This window comes from Rhinopithecus bieti, unplaced genomic scaffold (assembly GCF_001698545.2).
Source record: "Rhinopithecus bieti isolate Rb0 unplaced genomic scaffold, ASM169854v2 scaffold_73682, whole genome shotgun sequence".
Lineage (NCBI taxonomy): Eukaryota > Metazoa > Chordata > Mammalia > Primates > Cercopithecidae > Rhinopithecus > Rhinopithecus bieti.
The window spans coordinates 1203082-1229173 of NW_016829166.1; the positions used below are offsets into that span (position 1 = coordinate 1203082).

General features: G+C 40.8%; 1 protein-coding gene across 10 annotated transcripts in view; it reads left to right on the forward strand.

Moving 5' to 3' along the window:
- The window catches only part of PTPRM (protein tyrosine phosphatase receptor type M), a 797738-nt gene that overhangs the window by 521594 nt on the left and 250052 nt on the right, over nt 1–26092 (forward strand). For all 10 annotated transcript variants that reach the window (XM_017864681.1, XM_017864682.1, XM_017864683.1 and 7 more), the window contains one exon: nt 9428–9560. In XM_017864681.1, coding sequence (XP_017720170.1) covers nt 9428–9560 — 133 coding nt within the window. The remainder of the gene's footprint in view (nt 1–9427; nt 9561–26092) is intronic.

Consider the following 26092-nt stretch of genomic DNA (forward strand, 5'->3'; position numbering starts at 1 on the left):
CAAGGGCGGAATCAACCTCCATTGTAATTTATTCCAGTTTTATGGACTGAATACAACCAAAATTAATTTACTTGCTCTTTTGCTGAATACTGACTACATTGTGCATAGACAGGGGAAAACCTCTCTCAGCCTTTCTCTGTAGGAACTTGAACTCCTGCTTTTATGTTTATATGTTCAAAAATATTTTTCTCCATCTGTACACAGACCACTCATGGTTATTGTTCTCTTTACAAATGCTTCCTGTGTCTTTTACAATATTTGTTCAGTAAAGATTTGTCAGGTGCCCACCGTGTTCAAGAGACTGTTAATCACTACACAGCAAAGGTGGTAAGAAATGATCTTTCCTCTTGGGACGCTCCTGTGGCAGGGCACCTGCTCACCTTCTCCTGCAGCAGATAAATGACCCTAGTTCCTTTTCTCCTTCTTTGTGGTCCTTCTTTTCTGCCTTGTCAGTCATTTGTGTTTCTTTTCTTTGATTCCTTCTCATCATCCACACAATGACTAGTATATCATGCTCCAGGATTATGTGCGTGCCATTGCTCTTGTACATTTCAGAATTGTATTGATCATATTACCAGATCTTTCTTTTCTGCGCTTTGGCCAGGAAGTTCTTTGTCCTCTTGTTTTTCTTTCAGGATTATTAGTTCCTGATTGCATTGTTTTGTACTTTTCTTTTTCATTCTTTTGTTAGACTCACCTCTTTTCAACTGACCAAGATCACTTTAAACTTGAGTCTTGTATTCCATATCATGAGTAATAATCACTCAAGTTTTCTGAATTATATTGGGGGATGCTGTTGTGCAATGAAATAGGAGTAGGCTTCACAGTCAGACACTCTGGGTTCAGAGTGTAGCACCATTCCTTGTCTTTCACTGACTTAGGACAAGCTGTTTATCTTGATGGCTTCTGTTTCTTCAGTTTCCTCATTTGTAAAATGATATTAATTATACTGCATGGTATAATATTAAATAAAAATTATATAAGGTACCCAGAATATAAAGTAGGTCTTCAAAAAGGTTAACTTTCTTCCTTCCTATCTTATTTAGTAGCACCCGGGCAGTTGATCAATATACTTTAAATTCCTTTACAATTCAGTGTCTTCCAGTCTGTACATATTGGGGCTAGTCATGAATTAGGATTTGATTCCACCAGGTTTGCCCCTTCATTGTATAAAAGGATCTTTTCAATCGTGCAATCAATGATGGAAATTGGATCACTGAGAAAGTAACATAGTGTTATATTAGGAGATGCTTTAAGAAGAACAACACAATTACGTTTTTTTCGCATTTGCCGTAGTCTGAAAAACTTCCCCACTCATAATTGGGAGCCATGGTTCTGGAGTTGGGTATTTCTTCGTGTTGTGTAGGGAATCCTCAGAGGTGTTACATAGATTCCTGGGTCCTACCTCAGGCCTTTGATCCAGAATCCATGGGGAACCCAGCCATCTGCAGGTTTCAAAGCTCTCCAAAGAATTCTTTGCCCAGCCTGAGTTTGAAACTTCCTATAATTGAAGACCCTCTGTTTTAGAATATATTAAACAGAACACCACAATTAATACAAGCCATATTCATTAAAGCCCTTTATTGTTGGAGGAAACATTGTGTGTTTACTAAATAAGAGTCTGGAGAGTACATGACTTCCACTCTCTCCTAAGACCCTGTGAGGCCTCATCACAATTCTAAAAGGCCATCTTTTTTTGTTGTTGTTGGAGACGGAGTCTTGCTCTGTCGCCCAGGCTGGAGTGCAGTGGTGCAATCTCTGCTCACTGCAAGCTCCGCCTCCTGGGTTCACACCATTCTCCTGCCTCAGCCTCCCAAGTAGCTGGGACTACAGGCGCACATCACCACATCCGGCTAATTTAAAGGCCATCTTTTGTGTGTGTAGCTCTTAGGCCCTGTGAAAGCCATGTCACACATCTCATGCAATTTGCTAGGCTCTACATTTTTTGAGCCTCAGAAATATTGATACTTCTAGCAAGCATACAGAATAGACTAGGTGTACTTACTTTTTGATGAGATGGTGAATGACAAATTTCAGACAGCAGGAAGAGGTCTAAGGGGTTTTTGCAAACAACTACTTTGTGCAGGAAGCTGTGGTGATCATTTCTCCCACAGGAAAAAATGTTAAGAGGTAAATATGAGGTCCAGACCACGACCTAAAATACAAATCTGGAAGAAATTTTGAGGGTCAGTAGATTTCCATTTTAATGCCTTCAAAGTTTAGTTTCAAGCAAATGGTTGGAAACTTCCATTCTGAACTACATCATCCTCAAGAATCTGTTTCGGAAGCAGCCACCCCCACTTCCTTTCTTGATTATTCACTTTATGTGAAAGTTGCACAGTTGATAGCTTATTATTGACAATTTGTTTCTCTATTTTATTACTTTATAATGATTTGAGAAATTCAAATGGAAAAAATAAAACTATTTCATCAAAATAGTAAGAGCAATAATACTTCTCTTGGACTTTTAGTGTCCAGATAATAAGTAATAATGCTTTGATAGATCATCTTCTCCTCAGGGTGTCAGCCACATCAACAAACGAGAGCAGTAACTGTCATGAAATTAGAACAAAAATAAAAAAAAAAGATTGATTTTTTGTAGAGAAGGCATATATCAAACAATCCAGTATCTCAGTTTTATATGAAAAACTATGTTTCTCATTATTACTTGTACATCATGTATGCTCTGTTTGCCCTACACTGGAAATTAGGGACAGAGGAAGAGTTATAAATTCAAAAGCATAATCAGGTTACAAAGAATACACGAAGTGTGACTGTAGATTATTCCAGGAACAGTGATTGACTTTGCATTCCCGGGAAGAAAAACAATGATATGTAATTTAAATGAAAAATCTATGAGGTGTTTTGCGATTATGTATAATGTGAAGAAGGAGCAGCTGAAAAAAAAAAAAACTAAACAAGACTGCAAAGGATTTTAATTCTCTGGGCAACAAGACCTGAATGAACTGTCTCACAATGATCTTTAAAACAAGGATGTTGCTGTTTTTAAGAAGTAGTATAGAAATTTACCTCTGCATAGATTTACACACAAAAGAAGGAAAATTAATTAAAATAGAGTCTCTATTCCATAAAAGTCATTAAAATGCTAGCACAAAGTGACTGAATACTAAATTTAAATTTTAGATTATCTTTTGGGACCAGTGCTCTTTGAAACGCACTTGAAGAAACAATATTTTTACATATTTCCACTGCTTCCATTTTATTTTCTACTTTTAGCTCTTCTCCCTGTCCCATCTCTTAAGGTTTTTCAACCTCCTCAGCTATTCTTTTCAGCAGTTCCCATTGTTACTGTCCTTAGCCCCGTTTTCTTTCTTTCCCCCAAATACCAAGAGTGGGTTTGTGGTATTTGGTTTGCCCATGTAACCTTTTGCATGTGGTGTGAATGGGGTAGTTTGTTGCTCAGGTTCAATTCAGACATTGAACCCAACACGAAGCCGCAGCAGGAGGCTGGCCATGTAGTCCCAGAGCCATTGCTGGTGTTGTCACCTGTACACAGCTGGCTGTGCCTCTGTGAGTCTCTTGTATCCTGCTCATTCCAGCCACCCTTGCAGTTCAGGCAGGGGAGATTCTGGGCCTGGGTGGGGCCATAACCTTCCCATGGCTCCCCAACTTCCTTCCCTTCCCTTCCTCAGTGAGACTATGTATTGCTGCCCCAATTGTTCTCAAGGTCCTGCCTTGTTATTTTCTGTGGTTCCTTATTTGTTAAATTTAGTCTGGGCTGTCCTACCCAGTAAGCAACACCCATCCCACCATAAAGCCTCAGTTCCCAACCCTCTTCCCAACCACCCCCAGCCCCTGCCCCAGACCCTGCCCTTGAAGCTAGTGTGTGACTCCAGAGGCCCCTTTGTTCTGGCTTATGAGGCACTCTTCCCATCCAGCATTGAAACCTTCCTGGTCCTTCCAGCCCATTCATTATTGCAGCCTCTGACAAGGAGCCCTCCCTCGTCCCCTCCACTCTTCCCCAGCTGGGCTCTGTAGCTCACTTGCCACACTGAAGACTTCTTGCCTTATTTACTGTGGTCGACTCCTTAAAGGAAGAGGCACATACTCAACTCTAATTCCCCTGCAGAACCTGGTTCCAGTACCTTGAGCACCAAGGGTACTAAATAAGGGGCTGTTAATTCAGAGGCTGTGGGAGCCAACATTAGCTACACATATGAAAAGGACAGTGCTAGCCCGCGTTCACAGCTGCATCCCTTATATTTAGAGGGAACGTCTGAGTGTCACAGGGATGCTTCTGTATCTCTGATTTGAACACTGTTCACTCCCTTCCCCGATGTAAGTCTGAGTAGGGATCACCCCTACCTTTTTTTTTTTTTCCCTCCTCTTCCCCTTCTTCATCCAGCTGGGAGGAGTGAAGAGACGGCCCAGGGCTCTGCGTGCTCTTGGATACAGCCACAGCCCCACTTCCCACCCTCACTGTTAGCTCGAGGCCATTAGGATTGCTCTCACTGGCCCACCTTCCCCTTAGCCCCCTTCCCAGTCTGTCCAACCTTATCTTCTGTGTCTTTGGAACTCCTGGTGGGCTACCAGCAGATCCCACCCATGCCCAGCCTGGGACATCCCTCCCTTCCCTCTTCTAGGCAACTTCAACACTTTTTGGCCTCACATTTCTTACACTTCCATTCTGGCCCCCAGTCTCCCCTCATCTTCCTGCTTCCTTTCTCCCTGGGAAAATGAAGCCATCAAAAGAGTCCATTCAAATGCTCCACTCCCAGACCAGCACATCTGCTCCCCCCAGAGCCTGCGCGCTGCTGCGTGCGTGGCTTTCCACCGTTCCTCTGGGTGAAACATCAGCCCTCCTGGTTCTGCGCGCTGGTCCCACCTCCCGCCTCTGGAAGGGCTTCTCTCCAGCAGGCAGCTCCTTTCCCTCCGGCATTATCAACTTCCCCCCACTATGGTATCATTAGCATTCGCATTCAGAGATGCTGTCATTTCTTCCACCTTAAGAAAAAAAAGACTGTCTCGTAATCCCTTTCTTCCTCTCTGGCTGCTTCGTGTGGATACTCCCTTTGTCTGTATTTGCCTGGACGTCTTCCTCCTCCTAGCTGAGTTCCATCCTCCTTGACCTGCCCTTGTTTCCCTTGTTCATTGCCTAAGTGTCCCGCAGCCGACTCATGACTGCAATCACCATCTTTTTGATGACAACCTCAAATTTATGTTCTACACCCGGGTCTCTCCCCTGTATATCCATCCAACTGCCTACTTGCTATCTCTTTTGGATGTCTAATATCTCACACCTCATTGGTCCAAAACCATATTCTTGAATATAAGCCAGATCAAGTTCCTCCTCTGCTCAGAATCCTCTAATGGCTTCTCAAGCAGAGAGAATACTTCCAGCAATCGAAGGAAGTGTCCCCCAAATTGTGCTTCACCTTCTCCACAGTTCACGGCACTCCAGTCACACTCAGTATTTCAGTCTCACTTGTACCTTTTCCCTTTTCCTCCTCCCTGGACGTCAGCCTCTCCCACTCCCTTTCCTCTTTCAGGTCTACTCGAATGTTATTTTCTCAGTAATTCCTTCTCCAATCCCCCATCCTAGCAGCTACCTCACCTTCACCCCACAGCCCACTCCCCTTGAAGTTTCTCTACAGCTAGCCTGGCCAGACACTGCCTACAATATTGGCTTACATTGGTGTCTGTCTTCCCCACAAGGATTTAAGTTCCATGAGGTCAGAAGTTTTGTTTTGTCCATCTGCTCACCACCGTATTCCTTAAACAGTGCTTGGCAAGCAGTTAAGGACTCAATAAACGCTTGTTGAATAAATGAAGAATATTGCTGGATATTTTTTCTCCACATTCAAGGTCAGCCTCGTACTAGTCACCACCGTGCAAAGTTCTGCAGCCGAGCTGTCCCTGCGGCTCTTCCTAACCCCGCCACTCCCCTCCCTTTGGGAAGACTTCCCGTTCACTCTGGGTGAACCCAGCCCGTGCTGTGGGCAACATGGTCAGTAGTTCTGGGCATCACTGACAGCCTTCATGGCCTTCTGGGCTTGTACCCTTGAATCTTCTGGGAAAATATGTGCAGCCAGTTCAGTAGTCACAATTGGGCCCAGACTTCAAGCCAGTGGCTGAGTACATCGTGTTCTCGGCCTGGCTTGCTGCTGTTATTTAATTTAACATTGAACACTGGGCCAAAGCGGATTGTTTTCTGCCAAGTTGAAAACCAGCTAAATACTGCATTGGATAATCATTCTGTTTCTTTTGAGGGTTTTTTTTTTTCATACTAGATGTTATAACTGAAATCTTAATGCAATTTGACTGGAATACCACTCTTTTTTATTTTCTTGGCCATTATAAAAGTAATAACCAGAGTTCTCACTAGGAGTCAGGAGAATGGGCATCTATGAGGATATGCGCTAGGATTTTAGCAGTCTCTTAAAATCTCCCTGTAATACTTAGCTTATTCATCAGTGTAATGAGTACAATACAGTATCAGGCCTAGATATCACTGATAAATGGACACGTGCAAGTTTATTCTCTTCAAAAGAAACTAAATGCACACCGCTGTCCTAACAGAATACACACAAGAAGAGAAAATTCCTTTTAATAAGCAATTAAAATTTATACAAAAAGAAAAAAAAAAGAAAAGTTTATACCATGAGAAACCTGGCTAGAAAATAACAAGACCAAGGGGGAAATAGAATGAAAACAACTCTTTTGCTAAGCAGTTTGGAAATTATACTGTTAAATTCATAGATTTGGGTGAGGAAAAATAAACAACCATCAGTTGCAACCATGCTCTGTCAAAAATATCCCCTGTCCAAGGCCCGCTGACAGGTCATAACCAGAACCACATGTTCCCAAAACAATATAAGAGGAGAGAGGAGCATCCTATTTAAGGAGAGCCTAAAGATGTTCATTTCAGGCAGGCATAGAGGGATAGGACACAGGCAGGAAAGCAGGAACTTCCTGGGCAGGGGGCCTGGAGTCAGTGACACCCACCCATCAGGTTATCCGAGGGCTGTTTGTGTTTACACTGATGCTTCTGCAGAGTCCTAAACCCAAACACCTGACTCAAGCGGGTGGCCAGTCCCAGGCAGCCCTCCCACCTTTTCTGAGTCGCTGTCCCATTTTTCATGGTTGCTAGCATCATCACGTTGCAACTATGTCAGGCCAAGATATAACATTTCATTCTCTTGACCTGCAATGTGAAATGAGTTAAAAGTCAGTGCTAAGAAATGATAATACTGAGCTTCCATAGGCTGCATATCAATATGCATGCGGCTTCCTAAAGGGGATGAAAGGCTGCAGGTAACCACCCCTCCTTGACCCAAAGCAGAATGGAGAGTCACTCACCAGTTCCCACAGAGCCAGACCCTCCTCTACTGAGTGTTCACAATGTATGCATTACATCTGTGCTATTTTTATATTAAAATATCTTAAGCTAAATAAGGTTTTTAAAACATTTTCCCCAAGTGTTGCATTTACTGATATTACTTAGTTACAAAACATACCTTAACTAATCTATTTAAGAAATCTATGTGGAGAGCTAGCTATCTGTAACTAGTGAGATAAATGGAATGGCTTCCAGTATGTCAACATTGGAAGAGTCAAACCAATTTGATTTTATTTTAAAATTTGTTTTAATTGGACACATAATCAAAATAGAAAAACATTAGACTTTTTTCAGTTTTGGGAATTTCAAATGTTACTTCTTTTTGTATGCATTGCTTAGCTTAAAATTTTTTTTTATCCACACACACATTTTATCTTTAGATTTTTCTTAGCAATTTGATTAATGTGACAATTTCCTCCCAGTCAACCACCTGGTGATATGTTCCAATAGAATATTGATTGGAGTGGTATATTTCAGATGTAATTACCATAAAGGATAATTAACATGAATACCTTAAAGATTTAACTGGACAACTAGTTTGAGGGGTATTCATTGAAACAAAATAGCAGGACTTCCTCTTGACGTTGTCAGAAATAAAATAAAATTGACCTATAGAGGCTTCTTCAGAAGGGTTTTTATCTCATAAGGTGTGCTTTTTGCATCACGGCTGCTGTTGTTGTGGCTCTCAAATGATTGGAATATGCTTTGTCATGGAAACACTAATGATCTTCCAACTCACTTCTCCCCTGACCTTGACTCACTTCCTGGGGTCAGTCTAATGACTACAGCCATGTTCAGAATGCAAGGCCTCATGTATAAAATCTTACCAGGAATAACTTTGGAAAGAAACATCATTTACATGTTTCCAAAGGAAACAAAAAAACAGATAGAAGGTGATACCTGGCACTCCCTCTTTCTCAGTGATGACTCATTTTGGAGTTTATCCTCCTGGTCTTGGTCCGCCCTGCACAAGGGCTCAGCCACGGTGACAGCTAAGGTTTTCATGAGTCGGGTGACGCAGGAGTGGAAAACCTCATGACAGGGTGGAAAGAGCTGGTTTACAAACACTCGAATTTAATTACATTTTTAACAACACAAAAAGAAAATTCTAAGGAGGAAAATTTGGACATAAAGTTCCTCCTTTCAGAATGACCTGTGACCTAGTAAAGGTGGTGTGACTCAGAGCATCATCACATTCTGATTTTAAAAGTACAAGCCCTTTTAAAGAGGAGTCTTTTTAGGGAATTTTTCATCCTGAATGCACTTAGCAGAGGAAACATATTTCATCAGACATGAATTTGACATTCCATAACATTATACAGTAAACAGGACAAACATGTCTCATGTTTTAGACATGAGAAAGGAGAGCTAAGACAGCCACCACCACTGTAAGACCCTGGTTATCTTATTTAAACAGATATTAAATGTGGGTGCCAGTGGTGTGATCATCAGCCACTTCCCACTTTGTGAATAAATTGCTTAGAAGGAGTCTTTTGCCTACCAGATGTGACCTAGATTTAGATTTCCAAAGGCAGGGGGAAAAAACTCTATTGTGTTAAAAAACAATTGCTGGTAAAAATGCATGGTGAATGAGCTTATCTCAGTTTTCCAGGTGTTTGGACTAATATGTTATGGAATTACTGCTTCGTTTATGAAAAATAATTGAAGAAAATGTTCCAGCAAATCAAATTTGGATAAAGGCTTAGGGATAGCTATTGTGGTGTTAGTACGTTTTTAAATGGCAGAAAGAACAGAAACCAATAGAGATAATAAAACAATATTTGTCTTAAAAAAAAAAAAACTGTTTCAGAAGAGTCTCTTAGAAAAGGGTCAGGCATGGGTTTGCTATCCTGCTTGTGTTACGGTTTAGTAAAATATTGAAGAACAATGTGAACAATTACGCTCATTTCAGTGCATATGAAAGCTGTTTTAAAAATCAAAGCTTGTCTGTCTGCTGGCTCTGATAAGTCTTATAATTCTGTTAAATGCAGCAAAATTTTTTAAAATGTGACATCTTTATTCTCTCTTACCTACTGTCTCTCCTTTTTCATTTCCTTTCATCTTCAGGAGCTGCCACTCCGAAACCAGTCCCAGAGCCCGAGAAACAGACAGATCATACAGTTAAAATTGCTGGAGTCATTGCGGGCATCTTGCTGTTCGTTATTATATTTCTTGGAGTTGTGTTGGTAGTGAAGAAAAGGTGAGCTCCTAGCTGTTGCCAAAGATACAGCTATATCCATTGTTTGCTGGAATGTTTTGTGTGTGTGGAAACACTCAGTTACTGAGCTGGCTTTGATAACCCAGACACATCTGTGACTCTGTGATTGTTAACATTTTTCATCCTGTGGCATGGAAGGTTATGGGACAAAAATTTAGAGTAAATGGCTATGATTCTGTGTGAATATGCAAAGCATATCATGACAGAATAACATAAGCATCCTGTGTCTTCCCACACGGAGGCAGATAAAGCTCTGCAGAATCTTAAAAGCCACTTATTCACCAGGAAATGTTTAGTACTGATTTCCAACGTACTAAGACGTTTGGTAATCACAAAGATATGAGAAGACTTTCCTTCTTATTATAGTGAGGATGATGATGATGACAGATTTTCTGGGGCCTGTGTTGTGTGTTGGCACCGTGCTAGGGAAGGTAATCAGCACAACATCCATGAGAGAGAGAACCGACAAGAACAGCCCAACAGAAAAATGCGGCACAGGAGCAGCTTGTAAGAGAACAAATCGTAGAGTACGTGGTATGGCTGGACACCGTGACTCATGCCTGTAATCCCCGCACTTTGGGAGGTGGAGGCAGGTGAATCATTTGATCACTTTAGCCCAGGAGTTCAAGTCCAGCCTGGGCAACATGACAAAACCCTGTCTCTACAATAAATACAAAAATTTGCTGGACGTGGTGGCACACACCTGTAGTCCCAGCTACTGGTGAGGCTGAGATGGGAGGATCACTTGAGCTATGATCACTCCACTGCACTCAGCCTGGGCAACAGAGCAAAACCCTGTGTCCAAAAACAAACAAACAAAGTTGTGTGTTACAAGAGCCAAGAGATAGTCTGGGGAGAGAAAACAGATATGGCCATACTAAGTGATCGTCGCCTCCCATACTTGAAAACTATGCAGTGTCTTGTTTTGTGAAAACAAGTGAAAACTTGCTTAATAATAAAATCTTCAATTTATGTAAAAATCAATACAAAAATATAGATACTAAGAATTGATGGCATAAATTTTCCCAAATAGAGGGAATATGTGGGTCTTGTCCATTTCTCTATTGTTTGAAAACAGTTGTAATCATGCCGTGTGAGTAAGTTCATGGATGGTAGAAGGTAAAGGTGGAGAGATTGGCAGAGAGAGGACTAGAAACTCTGATCTGGTCATGAAAGGAGGTTGGCCTTGGGCCTGAGACTGTTGATGGCCTTTGAGCAGGTAGTAACATGATCTAATTTTTAGGAATATAACTCTAACGTTAGGCTTGGACACAGTGAGGAGGGGAGAGAGCTCAAATCAGGAAGACCAGTAGAATGAAGAGAAAGAGCAACTTTAGAAACAGTTAAGAGTTAAATTTTAGTAGCCATTTGGAGAGAGAAGGGACTATATAGAAAGAACTTAGAGCTTAGTTCCTGGTTTGGGCAAGGCAAGTTAGTGGAGATATTTCTATTCACCAAAATGTGGAACATAGAAACTAGAAAATGGGGGGGGTGGGCAGTAAAAATGGAGAGTTCAGCTTTGCACAATTTTTTTTTATTATAATGCTTTAGGTTCTGGGGTACATATACAGAACGAGCAGTTTTGTTACATAGATATACACGTGCCATAGTGGTCTGCTGTACCCGTCATCCCATCTCCTAATGCTATCCCTCCCTTAGCCCCCACCCTCTGACAGGCCCCAGGGTTCCCCTCCCTGTGTCCATGCATTGTCACAGGTACACACGTACGAGTGAGAACATGCACTGTTTGCTTTTCTGTTCTTGTGTTAGTCTGCTGAGAATGATGGTTTCCAGCTTCATCCATGTCCCTACAAAGGACATGAATTCATCCATTTTTATGGCTGCATAGTATTCCATGGTGCATATGTGCCACATTTTCTTAATCCAGTCTATTTTCTTTACCAATTGATGGACATTGAGGTTGGTTCCAAGTCTTTGCTATTGTGAATAGTGCCATGATAAACATACATATACATGTGTCTTTATAGTAGAATGATTTATAATCCTTTGGATATATACCCAGTAATGGGATTATTGGATCAAATGGTATTTCTAGTTCTAGGTCCTTGAGGAATCGCCACACTGTCTTCCACAATGGTTGAACTAATTTACACTCCCACCAACAGTGTAAAAGCGTTCCTATTTCTGTACATCTTCTCCAGCATCTGTTGTTTCCTGACTTTTTTTTTTTTTCCTTGAGACAGAGTTGTTTGCTCTTTTTGCCAGGCAGGAGTGCAATGGCGTGATCTCAGCTCACTGCAATCTCCGGCTCCCAGGTTCAAGCGATTCTCCTGCCTCAGCCTCCTCAGTAGCTGGAATTACAGGTGCACACCACCACGCCCAGCTAATTTTTGTATTTTTAGTAGAGACAGGTTTTCTCCATGTTGGTCAGGCTGGTCTCAAACTCCCGATCTCGTGATCCGCCTTCCTTGGCCTCCCAAAGTGCTGGGATTACAGGCGTGAGCCGCCATATCTGGCCTTCTTGACTTTTTAGTGATGACTCTTCTCACTGGCATAACATGGTATTTCATTGTAGTTTTGATTTGCATTTTTCTAATGACCAGTGATGATGAGTATTTTTTTGTATGTTTGTTGGCTACATAAATGTCTTCTTTTGAGAAGTGTCTGTTCATATCATTTGCCCACTTTTTGATGGGGTTGTTTTTTCTCTTGTAAATTTGTTTAAGTTCTTTGTAGATTCTGGTTATTAGCCCTTTGTGAGATGGATAGATTGCAAAAATTTTCTCCCGTTCTGTAGGCTGTCTGTTCACTCTGATGATCATTTCTTTTGCTGTGCAGGAGCTCTTTAGTTTAATTAGATCTCATTTGTCAATTTTGGCGTTTGTTGCCATTGCTTTTGGTGTTTTAGACATGAAGTCTTTGCCCATGCCTATGTCCTGAATGGTGTTGTCTAGGTTTTCTTCTAGGATTTTTATGGTTTTAGGTCTTATGTTTAAGTCTTTAATCCATCTTGAGTTGATCTGCGTGTAAGGTTTTCTTCTAGGATTTTTATGGTTTTAGGTCTTATGTTTAAGTCTTTAATCCATCTTGAGTTGATCTGCGTGTAAGATGTAAGGAAGGGGTCCGGTTTCAGTTTTCTGCATATGACTAGATATTTCCAACACCATTTATTAAATAGGGAATCTTTTCCCCATTGCTTGTTTTTGTCAGGTTTGGCAAAGATCAGATGGTTGTAGATGTGTGGTGTTATTTCTGAGGCCTCTATTCTGTTCCTTTGGTCTATGTATCTGTTATGATACCAGTATAATGCTTTTTGGTTACTGTAGCTTTGTAGTATAGTTTGAAGTCAGGTAGCACGATGCCTCCAGTTTTGTTCTTTTTACTTAGGATTGTCTTGGCTATGTAGGCTCCTTTTTGGTTCCATATGAAGTTTAAAGTAGTTTTTTCCAATTCTGTGAAGAACGTCAGTGGTAGCTTGATGGAGATAGCATTGAATCTGTAAATTACTTTGGGCAGTCTGGCCATTTTCATGATCTTGATTCTTCCTATCCATGAGCATGGAATATTTTTCCCTTTGTGTCCTCTTTTATTTCCTTGAGCAGTGGATTGTAGTTCTCCTTGAAGAGGTCCTTCACATCCCTTGTAAGTTGTATTCCTAGGTATTTTATTCTCTCTAAGGCAGTTGTGAATGGGAGTTCACCCATGGTTTGGCTCTCTGTTTGTCTGTTATTGGTGTATAGGAGTGTGTGTTATTTTTGCGTTGATTTTGTATACTGAGACTTTGCTGAAGTTGTTCATCAGGTTAAGGAGATTAGGGGCTGAGACGATGGGGTTTTCTAAATATACAATCATGTCATCTGCAAACAGAGACAATTTGACTTCCTCTCTTCCTCTTTAAATACCCGTTATTTCTTTCTCTTGCCTGATTTCTCTGGCCAGAACTTCCAATACTATGTTGAATAGGAGTGGTGAGTGAGGGCATCCTTGTCTTGTGCCAGTTTTTAAAGGGAATGCTTCCAGCTTTTGCCCATTCAGTGTGATATTGGCTGTGGGTTTGTCATAAATAGCTCTTATTATTTTGAGGTATGTTCCACTCATGTCTAACTTACTCAGAGTTTTTAGCATGGAGGGCTGTTGAATTTTGTCGAAGGCCTTTTCTGCATCTATTGAGATAATGTGGTTTTTGTCATTGGTTCTGTTTATGTGATGGATTATGTTTATTGATTTGCATGTGTTGAACCAGCCTTGCATCCCAGGGATGAAGCTGACTTCATTGTGGTGGATAAGCTTTTTAATGTGCTGCTGGATTCAACTTGCCAGTATTTTATTGAGGATTTTTGCATCGAAGTTCCTTAGGGATATTGGCCTGAAATTTTCTTTTTTGTGTCTCTGACAGGTTTTGGTATCAGGATGATGTTGGCCTCATAAACTGAGTTAGGGAGGATTCCCTCTTTTTCTATTGTTTGGAATACTTTGAGAAGGAATGGTAACACCTCGTCCTTGTACCTCTGGTAAAATTCAGCTGTGAATCTGTCTGGTCCTGGACCTTTTTTGGTTGGTAGGCTAATAATTACTGCCTTAATTTCAAAACTTGTTATCGGTCTATTCAGGGATTTGACTTCTTCCTGGTTTAGACTTGGGAGGGTATACGTGTCCAGGAGTTTATTCATTTCTTCTAGATTTTCTGGTTTATTCGCATAGAGGTGTTTATACTGTTCTCTGATGGTAATTTGTATTGCTGTGGGATCAGTGGTGATATCCTCTATATCATTTTTATTACATCGATTTGATCTTCTTTCCTTTCTTCTTTATTATTCTGGCTAGTGGTCTATTTTGTTGATCTTTTCAAAAAACCAGTTCCTGGATTTATTGATTTTTTTTTTTTGAAGGGTTTTTCGTGTCTCTATGTCCTTCATTTCTGCTCTGATCTTAATTATCTCTTGGCTCCGGGTAGCTTTTGAATTTGTTTGCTGTTGCTTCTCTAGTTCTTTTAATTTTGATGTTCGGGTGTCAATTTTCTATCTTTCCTGCCTTCTCTTGTGGGCATTTAGTGCTATAAATTTCCCTCTACACACTCTTTAAATGTGTTCCAGAGATTCTGGTACGTTGTGTCTTCATTCTCATTGGTTTCAAAGAACATCTTTATTTCTGACTTCATTTCATTATTTACCCAGTAGTCACTCAGGAGCAGGTTGTTCAGTTTCCATGTAGTTGTGCTGATTTGATTGAGTTTCTTAATCCTGAGTTCTGATTTGATTGCACTGTGGTCTGAGAGACAGTTTGTTATGATTTCCATTCTTTTGCATTTACTGAGGAGTGTTTTACTTCCAGTTTTGTGGTCAATTTTAAAATAAGTGTGATGAGGTGAAGAGAGGAGTGTATATTCTGTTATTTGGGGTGGAGAGTTCTGTAGATGTCTCTTAGGTCCGCTTTTTCCAGAACTGAGTGCAAGTCCTGAATATCCTTGTTAATTTTCTGTCTCATTGATCTGTCTGATATTGACAGTGAGGTGTTAAAGTCTCCCACTATTACTGTGTGGGAGTCTGAGTCTCCTCATAGGTCTCTAAGAACTTGCTTTATGAATCTGGGTGTTCCTGTATTGGGTGCATATATATTTAGGATAGTCAGCTCTTCCTGTTGAATTGATCCCTTTACCGTTATGTAATGCCCTTCCTTGTCTCTTTTGATTTTGTTGGTTTAAAGTCTGTTTTATCAGAGACTAGGATTGCAACCTCTCCTTTTTTTTTTTTTCTTTCCATTTCCGTGGTAAATATTCCTCCGTCCCTTTATTTTGAGCCTATGTGTGTCTTTGCATGTGAGATGCATCCACTGAATACAGCGTACTGATGGGTCTTGACTCTTTATCCAGTTTGTCAGTCTGTGTCTTTTTAATTGGGGCATTTAACCTATTTACATTTAAGGTTACTATTGTTATATGTGAATTTGGTCCTGTCGTTATGATGATAGCTGGTTATTTTGTCCATTAGTTGATGTCATTTCTTCACAGTTTTGATGGTCTTTAAAGTTGGTGTGTTTTTGCAGTGGCTGGTACCAGTTGTTCCTTTTCATGTTTGGTGTTTCCTTCAGGATCTCTTGTAAGGCAGGCCTGGTAGTGTCAGAATCTCTCAGCACTTGCTTTTCTGTAATGGATTTTATTTCTCCTTCACTTATGAAGCTTAGTTTGGCAGGATATGAAATTCTGGGTTGAAAATTCTTTTCTTTAAGAATATTAAATATTGGGTCCCACTCTCTTCTGGCTTGTAGGATTTCTACAGAGATATCTACTGTTAGTCTGAGGGGCTTCCCTTGTGAGTAATCTGACCTTTCTCTCTGACTGCCCTTAACATTTTTCCCTTCATTTCAACCTTGGTGAGTCTGACAATTATGTCTTGGGGTTGCTCTTCTCAAGGAGTATCTTTGTGGTGTTCTCTGTTTTTCCTGAATTTGAATGTTAGCCTGTCTTGCTAGATTGGGGAATTTCTCCTGGATAATATCCTCAAGAGTGTTTTCCAACTTGGTTCCATTCTCCTCGTCACTTTCAAGTATACCAAACGCACGCAGATTTGGTCTTTTCACATAGTCCCATATTTCTTGGAGGCTTTGTTTGTTCCTTTTTATTCTTTTTTTCTCTACTCTTGTCTTCTCGCTTTATTTCATTAAGTTGATCTTCAATCTCTGACATCCTTTTTTCTGCTTGATCGATTTGGCTCTTGATACTTGTGTATGCTTCACAAAGTTCTCGGGCTGTGTTTTTCAGCTCCATCAGTTCATTTACGTTCTTCTCTAAACTGGTTATTCTAGTTAGCAATTCGTCTAACCTTTTTTCAAGGTTCTTAGCTTCCTTGCATTGGGTTAGGGCATGCTCCTTTAGCTCAGAGGAGTTTTTTATTACCCGCCTTGCGAAGCCTACTTCTGTCAATTCATCAACTCATTCTCCAATCAGTTTTTCTCCCTTGCTGGTGAGGAGTTGTGATCCTTTAGAGGAGAAAAGGCCTTCTGGTTTTGGAATTTTCAGCCTTTTTGTGCTGGTTTCTCCCCATCTTTATGGATTTATCTACCTTTGGTCTTTGATGTTGGTGACCTTCAGATGGGGTCTTTGAGTGAACGTGCTCTTCCTTTCTGTTTGTTAGTTTTCCTTCTAACAGTCTGGCCCCTCTGCTGCAGGTCTGCTGTAGTTTTCTGGAGGTCCGCTCCAGACCCTGTTTGCCTGGGTATCACTGGCAGAGGCAGCAGACCAGCAAAGATTGCTGCCTGTTCCTTCCTCTGGAAGCTTCAGACCAGAGGGGCAACCACCAGATGCCACTCAGAGCTCTCCTGTATGAGGTGTCTGTCAGCTCCTACTGGGAAGTGTCTTCTGGTCAGGATCCACGGGGTATTAGGGACCCACTTGAGGAGGCAGTCTGTCCGTTATCAAAGCTCGAACACTGTGCTGGTAGATCTGCTGTTCTCTTCAGAGCTGCCCACAGCCGCCCTTTCCACCAGGTGTTTTGTCCCAGTGAGGTGGGGAGTTTATCTATAAGTCTCTGACTGGGGCTGCTGGATTTTTTTCAGAGATGCCCTGCTCAGAAAGGAGAAATCTGGCAGTCTGGCCACAGTGGCCTTGCTGAGCTGCAGTGGACTCCACCTCGTTCGAACTTCCTGGTGGCTTTGTTTACAGTGTGAGGGGAAAACCGCCTACTCAAGCCTCATCAATGGCAGGTGCCCCTCCTCCCACCAAGCTGGGGCATCCCAGGTCAATCTCAGACTACCGCTGTGCTGGCAGCAAGAATTTCAAGCCAATGGATCTGAGTTTGCTGGGCTCTGTGAGGGTGGGACCTGCCAAGCCAGACCACTTGGTTCCCTGGCTTCAGCACCCCTTTCCAGGGGAGTGAACAGTTCTGTCTCGCTGGCATTCCAGGAGCCACTGGGGTATGGTGAAAAAAAAAAAAAAAAAAACTCCTGCAGCTAGTTCAGTGTCTCTGCCCAAACAGCCATCCTGTTTTGTGCTTGAAACCCAGGGCCCTGGTGGGGTAGGCGCTGGAGGGGATCTCCTGGTCTGTGGGTTGCGAAGACTGTGGGGAAAGCGCAGTATCTGAGCTGGAGTGCAGGGTTCCTCAGGCTCAGTCCCTCACGGCTTCCCTTGGGTAGGGGAGAAAATTCCCCAACCTCTTGCACTTCCCGGTGAGATGACGCCCCACCCTGCTTCAGCTCTCCCTCTATGGGCTGCACCTACTGTCCAGCCAATCCCGGTGAGGTGAACCAGGTACCTCAGTTGGAAATGCAGAAATAACCCACCTTCTGGGTTGATCTGGCTGGGAGTTGCAGACTGGAGATGTTCCTATTCAGCCATCTTGCCAGCAATCCCAGCTTTGCACATTTTAAGTTCGATGCTCCTTTAAAATTAAGTGGAGATGTTCACTGGGAAGTTGACTATGCTACTGTGGACTAGAAATAATGGTTTCTATAGCCCGAAAGCCATCAGCATTTCTGGAGCTGGAGCCGTAGGTTTGGAGGAGGCTCCTCAGAGTTTTTGTAGAGTGAGAAGGAGTATGAAGGATGGAGGTAAAACCTTTGGAAACAGCGATATTTCAAGGCGAGTTAATATCCCAATACAGATACCTGCACCTGCTCCTTTTCTGCATCTCCCTCCATTTATGCTTCTGTTCTGGTCAAGCCCCAGGAAAAACTGCTGCTCTGTCACAGCTGTGCACATCCCTGGCCTTCCGTCCCCATCATTACAACTGTTTTTCCCCACTTATCACCTGCCCTTTATCTCTTTTTCTACCCATCATGTGATTGCTATCTTCATTTTTCGTTCATTATTTATTTTCATTCCATTCCTCTCTACCCTTCTCTACCTATTTATCTCTTTATTTCCTTTTTTCTTTCTCTTTTTCTTATGCCTCACCTTTTTTTTTTTCTTTTCTTTTCTTTTCTTTTTTTTTTTGAGATGGGATCTCGTTCTGCTGCCAGGCTGTAGTGCAGTGGCATGATCTGAGCTCACTGCAACCTCTGCCTCCCAGGTTCAAGCGATTCTTCTGCCTCAGCCTCCCAAGTAGCTGGGGCTACAGGTGCCCACCACCACACCCAGCTAATTTTTGTATTTTTGGTAGAGATGGGGTTTCACCATGTTGGCCAGGATGGTCTTGATCTCCTGACCTCGTGATCCCCCCACCTCAGCCTCCCAAAGTTCTAGGATTACAGGCGTGGGCCACTGCGCCCGGCTTCTCCTGACTGTTCTTTGTTCATTCCCCAACTCAATGTTTATGTAGATGGCTTATTTTTGGCACCAGTAGTTTGTACTTTTTAAAATCATATGACCCAGTATAAGTCCTAAGCAACAATAGGCCCTTCCGTGCCTGGACATCCAAACTAAACATTCTGAAGAGGTTTATTTTAAATTCTGGGAATACGTTGGATATATTTTGTCATCTGGCAAGTTCTCTGTGAGGAATAGCCTGCAACTGCTAATCCAGGTGCCCTTGTGACCCTAGCTAAATGTCAACTAATCCTCGAAGGGTCTATTTCTGCAATATTAATTCATTATTCTACCTGGGTCTCTCAGGTAGTCATGGAGGTTATCTTATAAATTATGCATTGAAGAGATGCCTTTGGTAACACATGGCCTTGATACAACTTTAGACTAAATGCCAGTAAGTCATGTCAGATTTACCTGATTATTTACTAGATAATAATCTTAAAAGGGTTTTCTTCACAGCATGTGCCACTTTGGTATTTGCTTTTTCTGAAAAATACAGTATGTTCTCTGTCGGACAAATTAGCCAGTATACCATGCTCATAAATACAAAACTTGCTGTTATCTTTAGACTTGAGCAGTCTTGTACAAACTATCATATTCCATAGAAATTCTTAAAACCGTTTAATTGTCCAGGGTTTTTACCAAATTTCAAGTTTAAATTTGATAGGTAGTGTTTTTAAGCAGAAAAGTTAAAATATAACATTAATCATAGATAAATTGCTGGGGTGTTATTGATAGGTAATCACCACATTGCTCGGTTGGAAGAACACTGAATTTAGATGTGGAATTCCTAGATCTGTATTTTAACTGACTTTGTGATTCTGAACTTCTCTGGGCCCTAGTTTCCTCATTTGTAAGTTGAGGAAACTCAACTAGATGATCTCTGAAGTCCTTCTCAATTCCAAAATACCAGGTTTCCTAGTAGGTAGTAGCAATGGTGACACTACTATGCATTTGCTATTCTAGAAGTACCACATGTGGTTTATTACTGTGTTTCCCTACTTAAACCTCTGCAGCGGCTCTTCCCCAGGCTCTCTCAGTTCAGTTCAAGCCCAGAGGTGATGGCTGGTGAGTGGTTTATCTTCCAGCCACATGTTTTCCACACAGGAGGCCCTCAATTAAAAGGGAAGTCGTGGGGAAATGGAAAAGGAATGAGAGAGGGGAAGGAAAGGAACTGCCTCGAGTGTGGATTTCAATATATTATTAGTTGTTTTTGTCAGTTGGAAGAACTTGTGAAACTTTGCACTCATTCCTGTGTGGGCTGGTTAGCCTATGTTTCCTCTACTGCAGCATTCTGAGTCATCCACCTCAAATAGGTGCTGTTGGTCATAAAGACAGACTGGGCCTAAGAGACAGTGTGGATGAAACAAATTCATTCATTCCTTCTAGAAATAAAATGGGAAGTCTGTCCTGCAGAGAGGATGAGCCAGCCGCCATCGTCTGCACTTGTCACATGCCAGGCCAGCTTGCCTGCTAGCTTAGGAGCAGGAGGACAGCAAATTCAAACACTGGGTAATTGCTTGACATTTTATTGGGAGGCATTGTCAATTATTAGCTAAGATTGTTTTGTCTTCTGAAGAATTGGCCCTCTTTAAAAATTGGTTGTGGGTGGTGGGCTTTTAACAAGAAAATGTAAAGTCTGTTCGGTTCATACTAATGCATGGAATTATTTAACATACAGGCAATAATGACTAAAAACTGACATGACCATCGGCTTTATTTTAGGATGTTTTACAAACCAATCACAAAGCAATGACTAGCTTTTTGTTCATGTATATTAATTCATTTGGCTTTTACCTGGACTAATACCATCTGAAACCTTCTTTTCTTTAAAACATTTTATGAAATGTAAACACTTATTTTTACTTGATCCTGTAAGCAAAGCAATTTTTTATTTTCCTTCCCCCAAATTATGTGTTCCTTTAAGGATTTGACATTTTGATGCAGCAAATCTTAGGCTGTGAGATAAATGTCTACAAAATAAATGTTTCATGCAGAACCACGGGGCAATGTACTCTCAAAATTAATATAAAATAACTTGAATAGGACATATTTGTTTTTTACCATGTTTCATCCATGTATAATTAGATATATTTGTATAAATGAAAACACCTGCATTTTAACATTTTCATAAGGAATAATTTATCTCAATGACATGTCTGACAGAATTTAGTATATAAGCACTATCAATTTTACCGTGATTAATTATATTTACTATTGTTTCTAAAATTGCTATAGATCTTTCAGGAGTTTGAGAACATTTGTATTAATTATAGTAATATTCCTATCTCAGCCACTTTGGTACATAGAAATCACAGAAGTTGCAGAAGTATTGAAAATAATTAAAGAGCTTTGCATTCTGGGGCAAAATAGCAAGTGGTAGCTATTATATTACCTGTTATAGGTAAGTATAACTATTTTCATTCTGAAACTCTATACTTCCATCTCCTTTCCATAACACATTTAAACAGATGTACATTTAGCAAATGCAGCATATTATCAAGTATTTGGCACCCATTCTATTATATTTAAACAATACTAGCACCACCAAGAAAATCACAATAAAATGGGAAGTTTTCTGAAGACAACATGAACCAAAAAGATAAGAGGGAAAATTTGATGAAAGCCCTGTTTTCAAAGAGATGCCTGCAGCATGCAGCCGGAGGCAAGCTGACGTTAACTATAGTTCCCCTGGCCTATCCATTTACATATGAGGTAGTTTCTTTTCCACTATAAGTAAGTGTGGCTTGTATGTCGAAAATAGCTTGGGTCTGGATGCATTATTCAAAGTTTTATTTCACAATCACCTTTCCTGAGACTACACTGAGAAATTCACACATAGATGTTTCTTTGTGACAATTACTTAAAATATGTGGCCTTAATATGCAGTCCTGTAAGTATGAACCAGATGCTGAGATCCTGCCTAGCACATGCTTTGGCGTGCTTGGAACAGGCCATATGTGCACATAAACGTGTATGGATGTTTTATCTTGGTCTATCAATTAGCTGCTGTCCTTCAGGTTTCCAGATAATTGAATAGGGTTGAGGTACAAGGTTAAGCTGAACAAATTGACCTTTGTAAAGGTCTTTTCTGACCCGGACTTTATATGATTACTGTAATAGTTCCTAAAGTAACCCCAATTTCTTGACTCAACCTAATGGAAACTCTTTATAAAGAAGATTTTATTTTTAAAAAAGAGTGTGGGGAGCATAGCTACCAGTTTTTCATCTTATAGGAGGAAAGTGTCAGAGAATGATAAGAGGTGTGGCTTTAGAATCTGACAAACCTGGTTTTACACCCCAGCTCTTTACTTTGTGGCACTGTAAATTTAAATGAGTTACTTAACATCTCTGAACTATTTTGCACATGTGAGATGTGATGATGATGGTCGTGTGTACTGCATAGGGGATGTGGTAAAAATTAGATGATACATGTACATGGTTGGTCATTGATAAATAATAGCTTAAGAACCCAGCAATTGCAGAACTTGTCCCAGGGCACATAGGTAGTCTGTGGGAGGGCCTAATCTAAGTCAGTGCATCTGATTCTTACCTGCCCTGTTACGCTGGCTCAGGTAAGTAAAACTCAAACATGCACCTTGCTCTGTAAAGCTCAGGTACTCTTTCTAATTAGCTGACAACAACACCATGCAGTCATCAGCTTGTTGCAGTTTACCATTGCTTTAAATCTATAAATATTTGATATTCTGCCAGCACGTCTTATTCTTTTCTTTGAGCCATCATTGCAGAATAGCTAAATAAATGCTTTTTACATATTCTCCTTTACAGAAGCATTTTTAGAATTCTTTTGAATAGGTGTATTTTGTGTCATTCGTTGATTCCTGAGTTTACTTCTGATAACTCTCAATGGTGAGGATGCTGTATCCTCTTGTCTGGTTTACTGAGCAAGAGAAACTTGTTAAGTTTTAGAGGAAGCCATAAAGCAGGGGAGCATTAGCTGCACCTTTCCTTCTCAGAGACAAATGCTGGGGTCTTCCATGGTGAAAGTGGGGACCCTGGGGACAACTGCCTTGTGCCCACACCTTGGTTCTGTGGCTTACTAGCTGTGTGACTTTAGACAAGCCACCTAGCTTCATGTCCCTCAGTTTCCCCAGCTATTCCAAGGGCATAATAATAGTTCTTACATCATAAAATGTGATGACAAGAAAACAAGTTAATACCTTTAAAGTGCTGGCCCCAGTAAATATTAACTCTATTGATAATATGCATTAGACACCAGTATACAAGCTGTAGCTGCCTCTCTAGTTTCAATGCTCATGGCCTGTGTGCCTCAAAGTCTTTGTGTCCAGACAGGGGAGAAGACCAAGGATTGGAGCTATCTCCCCTTGAGAGGGCGTCCTCTCTCCTTTTCCCATGGAGAGCACCATTTCTTTGTACCCAAGGAAACACACGGGATGGGTGTTTAATTATGAAGTTAGCTAGGAACACAGCTACCTGGAATGACACAGCTCATGTCTCCTTACCTTAAGGCCATGCCTTGGTGAAGGTGCCAAAGCTGATAGCACAAAGTAAAATCATTCTTCAGCCATGCTCAGCCACTAGTATTCCTTATGCCCAGGCTCCTACTCAGTCAAGTAGAGGACTGGATTATAGGAAAAATTATTCTCTGCAGATGAGTAAACCAAAGATTCTGGTGCATCAATACTACCATGCTTGGGGAGCATCCTCTAAGCCCCACATGCTTCTGAGTGGGCATGGATTGGCATTAAATGCAAAAACCTTGGGTATTAAAACCTTCCAGACCTAGTCCCAGCAAGGTGCCAAGTGGTCTGCCACCTGGGGTGGGAACAGAAGGACAGCATCACTGTCTTCGGTGTGCATAAAGGCCTTGTCATGTATCTGTATGGACTCCCTGAGCCTCTCTTCAATGCTGCTTGTTCACCTTCCACAATTGCAGGAGGTCGAGCTAGGTCTGAACAGCTGAACTGTAGGCCCTGTGGCCAGGCACCAGCCCTGAACTTGCACCACATTCAGCAGGGCTGAATTCTCACCAGCCATCTCAGGGCACGGTTGTCCTACTGATTCCTCATTTGAATGCCTGGTAACTCCACTTATTTTTAACCTCTTAATATTATTAAAACTGGTTCTATCTGTGTCTCTTAATTCCTAAACTCAAGCCCTAGAGTTCATAGAAGGGTACTGAGAGAGGGCTGCATAATTACTAATAAAATTGATCATTCTTCACAGTTGATGTCTCGAGATGGAGTGTGTTGACATTCCCAGTCACACCCAAGTGCTTCATGATCTCTACTGGTGCATGTCTTGATTCATGTTGATGTGACTTCACTTTCCTAGTTCATAAGAGCGTTAAAAACTGAGCATGTTTTTCTTGGGATGATTGTTTAAACCCATATCTTGGTTATTGAATCCAGGAATTCAAACCTAATAATATCACTTTTCAAACTCTTTCCAGTTTTGTTTTATATTTATAAGTAAAACAGTGAAGAGTATAAGGAAAGAAATGTATGCATTAAGAAAAAAATAGAAATAGTCCAGTTTCTAACCTGACTTATTTGGGCAATGTATTAGTCCATTTTTGTGTTACTATAAACAAATACCTGAGAGTGGGTAATTTATTAAAAAAAAAAAAAGAGGTTTAATTAGCTTATGGTTCTACAGGCTTTACAAGCATGGTGCCAGCATCTGTTCAGCTTCTGGTGAGGCCTCAGGAAGCTTCCAATCATGGAGGAAGGCAAAGCACAAGCAGGCATGTCCCATGGCAACAGCAGGAGCACGAGAGCGCGCGGGAGGGTGTCCCAGACTTTGGAACAACCAAATTGCACATGAACTGAGTGGGAACTCACTTACCACCAAAGGGATGGTGCTAAACCATTCAAAAGGGATCCATCCCTGTCATTCAGACACCTCCCACCCAGCCCCACCTCCATTGTTGGAAATCACATTTCAACATGAGATTTGGAGGACAAAGATCCTCCAAACCATGTCAACCAAGATTCGTGACCCCTCTTCTTCTAACGTAAATCTAAGTTTCTTTTTAACGGGGAAATGGGTTACCTCTGGAATCTTCAATTTAGATTCATTTATAGAAAATTACATAAAATTAATTTTTAAGAAGGATACAGAGGAGCCACTGTGTTGATTAAGAGAGGAATATTTTGGACAGATCTCAGCATTGCAAGATGTAGTATTATATTAAGTACTGTATTTTCTCAAATAGTAATATAAATTTTGCCTGGTGTCCTTACAGAGTGTGCTTTTTGAAGTGAATAAAGCTGCACTGGATCCCCTGGAAGATGTTTTTATCATTGTTAGATTCATATGTGCTGTTTGCTTATGGCACTGCTGAGGTAGAGCTATAGTGAAACTATTTTTATGACTTTTGCTGCAAGTAAAATGGATTCATTTATTAAATTCCAACATAGTGCTATTTCTTTGTAAAAACAAAACAAAATTTGACAAAACTGTAGTCCATATTATCGTGTCTAAAGATGGCCCAGTGTTCATTCCGGTGTTTATTATGTTTCTGTGATGACTTAGGCAGCACCTGCCTGAGTACCAGAATTCCAATTTGGACACCTGGGATTTAGCGCTTTCCTTGCTGTGTCCCTCCTGACAGTGCCGACATACACTCTCCCTGCACTCACACTCCTGAATGATTTGGGTACCATATGTCTTTTCTATTAGATTACAGCATGGTAAGAGCTATGAGTTGATCCTTTTTAATCATCTTCAACACCTTATTCTTACATCTAGTCTACTGCTTTCCATAGGAGACATGGAGTATACTGTCAATAAAGAAAAATATGCTTCTTTCATGTAAGCCCTTTAATGCAACAGTGGACTTTGAACAGCTTTGCTTTTTTGAAAAAATTTTCAGGGATGTAAGTTTCATAATATTATAAGATATTTTATTAATTTTTCTGTAGTGTAGATGTTGTAGTGGACAGATTCCCTACATGTAGTAGTATGATTTTGTTAAAGTTTGAATAATAATTACTTGAATTAAAATTTAATATATTAAAATAGTTGAAATGAATAGGAGTACATTTAAATTCACATACAACTTAATTCAAAGAAAGATGGGCTCATCACTATCATTTACTTAAATGATCATTTATTTTAAGCCACCTTTGAAATATTTTTTATAAATCGTGTACTCCATTGCATTTTTATAACCAACATCAATTTAGATTACAAGTCCTTTGTTCAAAAAAATGAATAAACCTCCTTAAGATGAATTTTTTTAAGGAAAGTCAGGGAGAAGTTTATTCTTTTTATATATTTTCTATTTATTGATTTATTGGAGATAGGGACTTGCTCTGTTACCCAGGCT